The sequence below is a fragment of the Hetaerina americana genome, unplaced genomic scaffold (genome assembly GCF_022747635.1).
Source record: "Hetaerina americana unplaced genomic scaffold, ioHetAmer1.1.p SCAF_2, whole genome shotgun sequence".
NCBI lineage: Eukaryota > Metazoa > Arthropoda > Insecta > Odonata > Calopterygidae > Hetaerina > Hetaerina americana.
Window position 1 is genome coordinate 63198949 of NW_027286763.1, and position 12116 is coordinate 63211064.

The following is a 12116-nucleotide window of genomic DNA, read 5'->3' on the forward strand; positions in this document are numbered from 1 at the left end:
GACTCTCAAGGGATTTTTTCTTTGTATCATATCCATTTCAGTACTACACCTGTTTCAGTTTTTGCATGCAAACCCAGTTTCCATTTCAAAAAGTAAAGGCTTGTGAAATATTGTTGAATAGAGGGATTTACAACTGATGCTCAGTAGGTATTATAATAAAAAGAGATAGCCTAATAAATATATCCAAAATGCATATGGAATTAATGCATCAGGATTATCATGTACTATTTAACCATGTGCCACTACATATTTGGTTTCCTATTTAGTTCTAATAACCAGAAAATACCATCAATGGATTTTGATCATTAGACCCTTCAGCCAGTAGCCCATCACTCACCACATTAAGCTCATATCTGTGCACACTAAAGCAGTGGATTTAGTATTGTAAGCTAAGAAATAAACACAGCAAATGACTTGTAGATTACCTCAGATGGAAACAGCTAAGAGGTTAAAATAGAAATATTTATAAAAATTATTCCAAAAGGCTTTGGTATTAAATAAGTTAGATACAAACTTTTACTCAAGAGGAGACATTTATATTCTATTACTCATTAATGTCTCTATTGTGTCATACTGCCTTTTGGATAACAACTACTTCTTAAATTTTCCATGTTCAACTCAACATATCTGTTTTTGGTACTTACAAAGGCTTTTTTCCACAAAGAGCTATAAGAAAATCAAGAAGATACGCAGGAAAATAGTGGAAGAGTAGAACACATATGTCATGCATTGTCTTATTTGATTTGATACTGCCATCAGGGAACCAAATAGCATTTTCCAGAGGGTTGTCATATAAATGCTTGCGTCCATATTCTAATATATCTCCCCATCTGACTGGGTTCACACCAGATTCAGTGACATTGACGACATAAGGGCTTCCTTTGACACTGTAAAAAAAAAATTAAACTAATAACTATGCACATATCTGAAAAGTGTTCATACAAGATACAATTGGTTCAGAAATCAATGCAAAATTAAAAATAAATGAATAGTCAAATTGTAATATGTAACTGTTTCCCTTGTCCAATGTTGCTTTGGGTAATTTACCTAATTCAGAAAATTAATGCTGCTAATATCAGAACAGCTAAATTAACAATCATCCATCACTTTTGTTTTGTAGCAATCACTTCTGATTTATTAAATATAACATTATGGACCATATGTATGTCTGAGAAAAGTTAGTAATGATTAAGGATTAGCTATGAATTGAAATAATTGATAGTTAGTACATTTTCAGAATTTTCTTGGATTTAGTCTCTTGGTTTATCAAATTTTAAAATAGAAATTATCTCTATTATTCTCATCATCTTATTTTATCGTAATTACAAACACCTTTTTGATTGTGTTTCCACAGTTGAAATATTTTAAATGACAGATAAACCTTTTAATTAAGATCTTGATTCGAGCAAAAAGTTGCTAGGTATGGCAACAATGGTATCATTATACGATGAAATAATACATGAACTCAACAAAAAAATTATATTCAATGTGCATATCATATGTTGTGGAATTTTCCACTAAGATTAAGCATTGAAAAGTACTTTTTTCTAAAGCTATGGATTTTTGCTTAACCTTGCAAGAATTTTATATCCCTCAAGGGTGAAGGTAAAAATGATATATTCCTTGATAAAAACAAAATGGAAAAGTTTGGCAATGAGTTAACAAATGGTTCACCACCTTAATATTTCAGGTTTAGCCACCAATACAAAAATCATGCCTTTGACTGAATGTATATAAATATAATGGTGCAGAAACTTCTGCACTTCTCATAGCAGCCCATATTATTTAACTTATTTATAAATGATACAATATGGCATTAGACCCAATTCCTTTTCTTTTGTATGCTGATGACTTAAAAAATTTTTAACTGTTTGATAAATCGATGAATACGTAATTCTGCAAAACTCTCTTCATAGGCTTAAAACTTGGTGCGAGGATAACCATCTAACTTTCAATTTAAAATAATGCTGTTCTGTAGCATTCAGCTGGAAAAGAAATCCACAGCATTATGAAATACTCTATGCAATTATCCTATGACCCAATTAACAAATATAAAAGACCTAGGAGTATAATTTGACTCATAATTAACATTCCACCAACATTATCACTATGCTCAATTTAAAACCATTAAAATCGCTTGGATTTATCTTCCAATATTGTAAAAACTTTAATCATATTGAGCCATTTAAAGTTCTGTTCTTCACATTAGTTTGGTCTCTCTGTGAATACTGCTCTACGGCCTAGCCACCTTACTACAAACTCCATATTTATAGAACCAAACGTAGCCAAAGAAAATTAGTGTGCAAAATTGCATTCAAATTCAATTTTCACAAAGATCTTTCTAGCCACCATGAAATGTTACCTCTACTAAATCTTCCCTCATTGTATGAGCATAGTATTATCAATATTAATGGCATAACTTTTCTTAATAAATTACGGCATAACAAGATTGATTCCTTAGAACTTCTAAGTGCAATATCTTTCAGAGCACCTTCACGCAACACAATGTATAAAGCACTCTTTGAAATTAGATATTATGCACAAAGTTACTTTACTACTTGTTTATAAGCCAAATTATGAGAGATGCCAACAGTTGTGATTACATAGATATTTTTTCTATATCACCAGGATCCCTTAAAAGAATATTATTAAAAATACTTGAAGAATTTTAGAATACTAATTATTGCTGTGTGGATATCTGAACATATCAATAAGTTGTTCATAATACCCATTGGGTTAATTTTCTTAACCGATGCCACAAAGTCTATTTAATGACTACTACTAACATTGGACTGACTCTTCATTGGCAAGTGCTATCAACGTGACCCTGAGCCAATGCTAGATGGTAATAGTTGAACAATATCAGGAACCAATATTAGGCTAATGTTAGATGTGAGTATAAGCTAAGAGTCAGCAATCGTTATAATTTCTATGGAACCAATATTGGTTGTTGATATCGGTCAATGAAAAAGGCCAATCTATTTAAGCTACCTGGGTAGGAAAAAATAAAATTATGTTCCAAATATATTAATATAAAGCTGCTGTTCGGATCAAAATTAATCTTGTTGAGTTAGATAATGAAGTCGAACTAAAAAATTTCTAAGGAAGTGCTACTGTGATTCCTTGGTTAATTACCTGGAATTCCCAACCTTCCAAGCAATAGCCAGCAATGCATTGATAGCAATATCTACAGGTATAATATCAGCCAGGTATTCAGCTTTGCAGTGCATAGAGCGAATTACTCCTTTCCCAGCTCCAACCAGCAAGCCAGTGGGGCCATGTAATGTTTCTACCCAACCAGGAATGGGTTCTTCCCAAGCAGCAGTCACTAGTTTAAAATTAAAAATCAATATTGAGGTGTCAGTTGATTAATCTCTGTATGTTTTCACCATTCAATATCAAAGACATTTTCTCCATCACAGTTTTCAACCCAAAAGTTGGTTTGACCGGGGTGGTAGAGCACTCCTAAGTCCGGTGGCGTATGAAATTCACACATCTTGGTGTGTGGGCCAGTTCCTTTTTCTATGCTACTGATGGTTTCCTAGGAAGATTGTGCACCATAAAAATCTGAAAATCTTGGGAGAGCTAAGGGTGCCCAGAGGCATGACCGGACCAGGATCAGGAATAACCCAGGCTGAGGTTCTATACCCTGTCATTAACCAATCAAATTATATGTAATAAGTTATATTAGACAGGCATTGTAAGGGATATAGAAAGACTGGGTGGCTTACAACTATTTAAGGGCCAGGAGGTGGCAACTTGATCAGCAGAAGAAGGATGAATTGAAAGTGTACTATGGTGGATGTTGCATGAAGGGTGGAAGTTAGAGTAATGAGAGGAGAAAGAGTGGGCAGGAAGGAGGCGGTAGGCTACAATGTATTGGGCAAGATTGAGATTTAATTTGGATATGATGTACGAGTAATTTCCTTATAAATGATTAGGCTGATGTTTAAAGAAGCTGAAAATATGTACTTCACAGTGTGCTCAACCAATGCACATGAATGTTGAAGCATCTTATTCAACTGTTGATTACTCACAATTGATGGTTCTCATATGGTTATGAATATGCCATGATTACTTGTGTTGCCACCTTTGTGCACTTGCTAATTGAAGCATAAGTACCTTGGAAGCATCAATACTATTGTTTGATAGTGTATTTGAGATTCATCTCTTCATCTATTTCGACGATAATTCATCCACAAAATGTCATAATTTAATTAATTTGGTAAATACTTAAGCAAGGTCATAGATATAGAAATATCACATATTATTTAAAAAGAAAAATCTCTCAGTAATGTGACTGATGCCACTAAGATTTAAAATTGGTCAAACTTTCTTTGTGATTTTACAGTTAAGTGATCTCAGTGCTTTAAGTAATTCAAATAATTGATGGCTGAATTATTATATTTGAAAATTAGGAATCAACTGATTCAAGAATGTTAGATATTTTTAAAATAAATCACTTTATTTCAATTGTAGATTATCACTTACCAATTGATGGTCTAGCAATGGCAATGGGCATATCCTTACTGTATTCTGTGACCAGTTTTTCACTAATATTTTTTGAATATGCATAGGTATTTGGGAGGTTTCCTATTAGTCTGAAAAGAAGATCAAAAATGATATCATATCTAACAGAGTTAATTTATATTTTATTTCAGTACTAATGATTTACTAAATGCAAAAGGCAGAGTTTAAGTATTATGATATAATTTTTGAAATCCATGATAACTTTGCTATAAACACTTAATCATTAGGATTAGCTTGAAATATAGAAATTCAAGAATTTTAAATGATTTCCAAGGATTCTTATTTTAGTAGTTTGACAAAAATTTGTGATGTGATGGGTAAAAGCAATGAAAGTAAAATCATCTATTGTTCAAATCTAGTGTGTTTGAAAAGCTGATGATTCTCTTGGCAGGAATAAAGACATTAATTTGATGTAACTGATCAATAAGCCAAAAGGTGGAATTCCAATTAATTGGCAAAATACAAAAAACATCCAATTACAAATTACCTAGGTACTGAGTAATCAGTTCATGCCTGGTTCTAATCATGTATTTTTATCACGTAATTGTCAGCCTTATAAGTGGTTAACCAACTGTGAAATCGAGTCTGATATGTTTTTCTAAATTTGTTCATATTTTTATGCATCCATTTTGATTGTGTATAAACCAAAATCAATTTACTTTACTTCATGGATATTTTGGGCCTCATGATGACTTTTAAAGCATGAATTAAAAGAATTTTCCAGCTATAGCCTTACTGCCATTTGACTTACTCCATGACTCTCATTCCGAAGTAAGAAATATAAAGGAAGACAGTCACTGTTAAAGCCAGTACTCACGAGGGTGTGATGAGTTTGACTGCATCATCTGGTAACCATTGCATTGCTGGGAGAAGGTTGTGAGGATCATGAGGTGGTTCATAAGTTTTTTCTTCTAGAATAGCCTGTTCACAATGACAGTATGCTGTGGATACGTGAACAAATGCCTGAAAAATAAAGAAGAAAACATTCCATTATATGCTTTTCTCCACAATCGGGCTAATGGAACGTTAACTTTTACAGAAAAATATTAATTTTTTTAATTTTTATCCTGTTGGGCTCTAATTTATGCCATCAGGTTTCCCCCAGGCCATCAGTTCCTGATTAATATATGCCAGGAATGATGTGAAAGCATAGCGATAGCATGCACTTCGATTTTGAATGATTTCTGATGAATCTGCTGAAAAACAATTAGAAGTACTAATTTGAAAATCATAGAAAATCTTTGAGTTGAAAAGATGTCTTTGCAAAGCATATGTATAGGATATCAATAAGTAACATATCAATGTTGAAGATATGAGACTGTCTTTAGAAATTCTAAAATTTCTCTTCTTTTATATCTATGCATTTCAGGTTATGTAACTATATATATATATATATATATATATATATATATATATATATATATATATATATATATATATAGTTACATATGTATATATATATGTATATATATATATATATATATATATATATATATATATATATATATATATATGTGTGTGTGTGTGTGTGTGTGTGTATATATATATATATATATATATATATATATATATACACACACACATATATATATATATATATATATATATATATATATATATATATATATATATATATATATATACATATATATAATGGGCTGACACAATATAACACAAATAGAATAGAATAGCAACATTTAAAAGGACACTCACACAGTAAATTGTTCAAGCTTTCGGCCCTCTCAGAGGCCTTCTTCAAGAGAGACTGAAAATATGCTGTTGCTTTGGAGAGGGGAAAGAGGTATGGGCGGGGAGGGGAGGTGTGGAGGGAATGCTGGTAGGGAAATTAAATATGGCGGTTAAGGGTGGGAGTTTTGAAAGAACGGAAAGCTAATATGTAGGCGGATTCACGAGTTCTCACCTCTATATTGGTGGCTGAATCAAGTAGGGATTCTAGGATGCTGAGGGCAAAACACCGGTCGAATGAAAGGTTGTGGGGATTGGCGTGTGAAGGGATAGGAAGAGAAGAGACTGAGGCAGAATTGCAGGAGTACCGGTGATTATTCATTCGGATGGATAAGGGGGTAATGCATTCGCCTTGACCACCACCTACAATTACTTGTACTCTCCTTGCCCTCCTTCACGAAAGACACATACCACTTCCTCAACCGTCTAAATTCCGTCTCTATTCCCTCCACACCCAACCTACTTATGGCCACCATCGACGTTACCTCACTTTACACTTCTATTCCCCATGCAGAAGGTTTATCCTCCCTCCGGCATTATCTTTCTCTACGCCCCCTACCCCAGCGCCCCTCGACGGGATTTATCCTCAAACTTGCCACTTTCGTCCTGACTAAAAATGCATTCGCTTTCCAAAATTGTTTATACCTACAGACAAAAGGCACAGCGATGGGAACGAGGATGGCACCATCATACGCCAATCTCTTCATGGGCCATCTCGAAGAGACTTTCCTGTCACAGCAACCCTTTAAACCTCTTTTCTGGGTCCGCTACATAGATGATATTTTTATTCTCTGGACACATGGCTCTGATTCTCTCAACAATTTCTTATCGGCCTTAAATTCATCTTTCACTGTTAAATTCACCTCTTCCATTTCAGACTCCAACATCACCTTTCTTGACACAGACATCTCACTTCAAAACAACAAATTCACTACTTCAGTACACATCAAAGCCACTAACCATCAGCAATACCTACACCACACTAGCTGTCATCCTCAACATACAACGCTTGATTCCTAACTGTCTTTCTATCCGCGGACACCGAATTTGCAACACCACAGCCACTCTTAACAAATACCTTGACAATCTACATCTTGCACTCCTCAAACGCGGTTACCCAGAAAAGTTACTACAAAATAAAATCCACCGTTCCACCCGACCACACACACCACACAATAACAAGCCCACATCTGATGCACGACTCAACCTTTGCACCACCTATTTCCCCGGATCACACAGGCTGAAAACCCTCCTTAAAGAACTGTTTCCAATTTTACATGACAATGACGCGACCTCATCCTTACTACCCCAATGTCCATCTATCGCATACAGACTTCGCCAATCTCAAAAACCTTCTGAAATCCACCAACCCTTTGGCGCCCCCCCGTGACAAATTTCCCAATATTTCCCCAACTTGCAACCGCCCCCGATGTAAAACCTGTCCTCTTATTATGCCTACTCCCCTCTCCCTACACCCCATCATTGCCCCCTCACCTCGTTCCCACGCTAATTGCCTCTCAAAAAATATTATTTATCTTTTATCATGCAAACATTGCACTTCCTTTTACGTAGGCGAATGCATTACCCCCTTATCCATCCAAATGAATAATCACCGGTACTCCTGCAATTCTGCCTCACTCTCTTCTCTTCCTATCCCTTCACACGCCAATCCCCACAACCTTTCATTCGACCGGTGTTTTGCCCTCAGCATCCTAGAATCCCTACTTGATTCAGCCACCAATATAGAGGTGAGAACTCGTGAATCCGCCTACATATTAGCTTTCCGTTCTTTCAAAACTCCCACCCTTAACCGCCATATTTAATTTCCCTACCAGCATTCCCTCCACACCTCCCCTCCCCGCCCATACCTCTTTCCCCTCTCCAAAGCAACAGCATATTTTCAGTCTCTCTTGAAGAAGGCCTCTGAGAGGGCCGAAAGCTTGAACAATTTACTGTGTGAGTGTCCTTTTAAATGTTGCTATTCTCTTCTATTTGTGCTATATTGTGTCAGCCCATTATTGTGCCGCTCGTGTGAGTTTTTCCGTACAATCGTTATATATATATATATATATATATATATATATATATATATATATATATATATATATATATATATATATATATATATATATATATATATATATATACATATATATATATATATATATATAAGGTTTTTTTGGTTATGATATGATGCCAATTCTTTTTTACAAGTTCTCCCATAGAACATGTATTTGGTCCTAGCTTACTTTACTTAGGTACTCATTACTTCCTTGTCGAATTCATATATTGTTTCATTCATGTTGCTCTCTTTCTGAAATTCTATTATTCTAAGTATTTGAGGCAGAGGTACATAGTTTTTCATTTAGTTAGTTTTTTTAAAGACCATCTGAAATTAATTTTTGGCATATATCTCTTTGGCACTTAAACAGAGACTGCAAAATTCATGATCTCCTTTGACTGCATTTTTTAAATTGAAATTAATTATAATACATAGAAAAGCAATTACAATATCTGAGCATCCAAATGAATGCCTTAAATTCAAGCATTCTAGTGTTATAATTGGGTTTTAAAGCTGTTCTTAATAGCTGAGACCATATCATTCTCATTGTGTTTAGTATAAAAAATCTCAGCAGTACTACACTGAAATTGGGATTTACATTTTAATGCAACACAATATCCATAGAGCAGGCAGGCTGTGAACCAATGCCATTTGGATTAGTACGTAGCCCATTCTGGGGCTATGGAAACAGAATTTTGGTTAAAATTTCTATAAGAATGTGCTGTTAGGACATTTGTATTGCACCATGTAATTGAAGCAATAATAAATTGAAATCATAAATGTACTTGTACGTACCTTGTGAACCACAGTAGCTGGATAGGGACTTCACTCTTTGATAATCTTAACCAACTCAATGAACATTAAAATCCATAAACTTTATGGTTGCATATAGTTTTTTTTTAATCGGCTAATTTCTATTATGTTCTTTAAAGTACCTTCATGTCCATATGTATATGCTCAATCGTCCTAGTCAGTCAAGGGAAATGCAGTAAGCCATGAATTTCAAAGCAGTGCAAAAACAGAAAGAAGGTGATTAAAGAGTGCAACAAATTTTTTTGAAGGTAAGTAATTGAGTACAATATAGCTTCACCTGCGGATAGCGTTTCAGGGATTATGCAAATTCTATGGTCGTCGCTGTACCTCTTACCCCCGGCTCTGGAAATTTTTGTGTTATCATTGTCTTCATCTCCATTCATTGAATTCCTCATATTTTTCTTGCATTTCACTTTTCTTATCATTTCCTTTTATACTTGCTTTTGTCTTCCATTCATGCTATGATCTAATTACCATTGACCTGTGCCAGGCTTTCCCATTAGGGATGCAAGTAACATTTGCAATGGCCTTTTTTAATTGCTGAGGATATTATTTAGTTTTCTGACTATTCAAGGTCTGATTTTGAACATAGAGTCATAAATGTATGCAAAGGGGCATGTATGATGCACAATTGTTATAAATGAGGTTATAATAATAATATTCCATGGGAATTAATTTACATGCAATTTTCTTCCTTTTAACTTAGCATTTTAAAGGAAGGGAAGCGGAATAATGATATATCAGCAATTGCAGTAGAATTAACTGCCTTTTTTAAAAATATTTAAGTCCTCATTTAGCCTTTCCACAAATGACATATATTTAATGCACACTAAATATTTATATGAAATATTCATTTTTTAGTTTGAAAGTATTGCATATAGTTCCCTGTGTATATAAAAAACCATAAACACAGTAATCAACCCGAAGATCGGTTTGGTAGGTGATGGTAGAGTTCATCCAGTACTAAGCCCGACAGCGTGTGAAATTCACACATCAGGGTAGGGGGGCCAGTTCCTTTCCCTGTGCCGGTTATAGTTTCCCAGGAAGACCTGGTACCCGAAAAATCACTTAGCTTGGGTGGAGCTGCAGGTGCCCAGACTGCCTATATATATATATATATATATATATATATATATATATATATATATATATATATATATATATATATATATATACACATACAAATACAATAAAAAAATATGAACAAGTAATGTATTTCGATAAGGCCTTTCATCTGTTTTTTTTTTTCATTTTACGGTTAAGTATGATAACTTTTGTGTGTCTTATCCATAAATAACGGTATTTATGGATAACATGAAAGATGCAGGTCCGAATAACGAATCCGAAATACAGGTATTATGCGCCATTAAGTAGTGATTTTTATTTTATTTCTCTCACGTTGCGACGTGGCTTTAGTTGTTGTAGCCCCTTACCACTAAGTCTTTTTGCATTTTCAATCCGTCCTCCATTAATCAAGGCAAGGTACTGTAACTAACATGGTATCGCAGTTACCACATGGTCTCCCTCACTTGTCACTAAATCTGAAGACAAGTAGTTAATCGGTAAACCTGTATTGCTCCTCTCGCGATGGGCATCTGATTTTAACTCTGTTTAAGTGACTCGGTCACTGTGTCCTCTACATTTGGTCACAGTTGCGCATTTATCCCCGCGTGGTTTATCTCACCTCCAGGTTATTCATCTTGCGACAGAGCCGGAGCACTTGGAGCGTGCCTTGTGTGTTGAAGTTAATGGCCATTTTGAGGTGGAGGTCGAAGCGCACATTCGCAGCGCAGTGAAATACCACTGAAACCTCGTCTAGCAGGCGTCTTTTCATCTCTTCGGCGGTCACGGTTTCCGTGTCCACTTCCGAGCCCGTGCCGAATGTCGTCACGCCGGTAATGCCGAGGTCTTCGGAGGACACGTCTCCCGCCACCGCGTGGAGCTTCCCCAGTGCACCTGGGCGCTCCTCCTTGATGCGATCGAACACCTGGGAACAAGAGAACAATTTCAATCGGCTGAACTAAAGAGGTAAAAGTGGCCGAGTCATATTATTTTCACATGCATCAATCTAGGTAATTATAATGCCAGCCCACGAATAGTGCGCGCATTCCACTCACTCTCCGATGGCTCCTGCACGTCTGAAAATTTTCGACACAAGCCCACAAGCGCGTTGGAGTCCGACCGTAACGCCGTATCATTGTGGTTTACACTTTTCCTTGTAATGATTCCGACAAACATCCAAAAAACTTTTGGTGATTTAGGGACAGAATGGATTTTTAAAGTTTTGGAATTGTACGTGTTATATTTTTGGCCGGAGTAACAAAAAACGCGAACAATATAATTCTGAGAATGTTTTAATAAAAAACTGTATCGCGGAAAAGTTATTCTTAGGAACTTAGGGTAATAAGTTCAGGGAAGACTACCAGCTTCCAGTTGCCACGCGGGCCATAAAGTATGAGTATGCCAGTTTTGGAAAAGGTAATAGAGAGGAGTTAATCGAAGGAAAGGATCTCGAGGTTAGAACAGTTTTATATCCCATACGGCGGGCCGGATGTTACGCCTGTGAAGTCCTCTGTGTATAAGAGATAGGAATACTATTGCCCAAACCCCCTTTGGAGTTCACGAGTTACAGAAAAAAGGAGGTCGGAGGACGTAGGTAGGAAGGTCGCGGCGGCGTGTGCAAAAGGGTCTGGGCTCGAGCCTGCTTGGAGCCATCGTCGGTGCAGATCTTGGTGGTAGTAGAAAATGCTATGAAAAAACACAGCTTCTCCATAGAAGAGGAGATGCGTTTTTATTGAGAAGCCAAGGCCTTGTAGATTTAAATCATTTCTTAAAGATTATTCAAATGAAAGTAAGTTTAACGTGTAATTCTCTGTTCAAGATTTCTATAAATAATTAAGATAAATACGGAACGTCTGGTTCAAATGGCTCTCTTTACAATTCAATATATAAATTTTACCATGTA

At 35.6% G+C, this 12116-nt stretch overlaps 1 protein-coding gene across 1 annotated transcript in view; it reads right to left on the reverse strand.

Moving 5' to 3' along the window:
- LOC139687668 (putative fatty acyl-CoA reductase CG5065) overlaps positions 1 to 12116 on the reverse strand; it is a 58249-nt gene that overhangs the window by 3456 nt on the left and 42677 nt on the right. Inside the window, exons 3-7 of the mRNA XM_071584910.1 lie at positions 10836 to 11138; positions 5348 to 5493; positions 4492 to 4601; positions 3136 to 3328; positions 645 to 887 (exon numbers count right to left, since the gene is read on the reverse strand). Coding sequence (XP_071441011.1) covers positions 645 to 887; positions 3136 to 3328; positions 4492 to 4601; positions 5348 to 5493; positions 10836 to 11138 — 995 coding nt within the window. The remainder of the gene's footprint in view (positions 1 to 644; positions 888 to 3135; positions 3329 to 4491; positions 4602 to 5347; positions 5494 to 10835; positions 11139 to 12116) is intronic.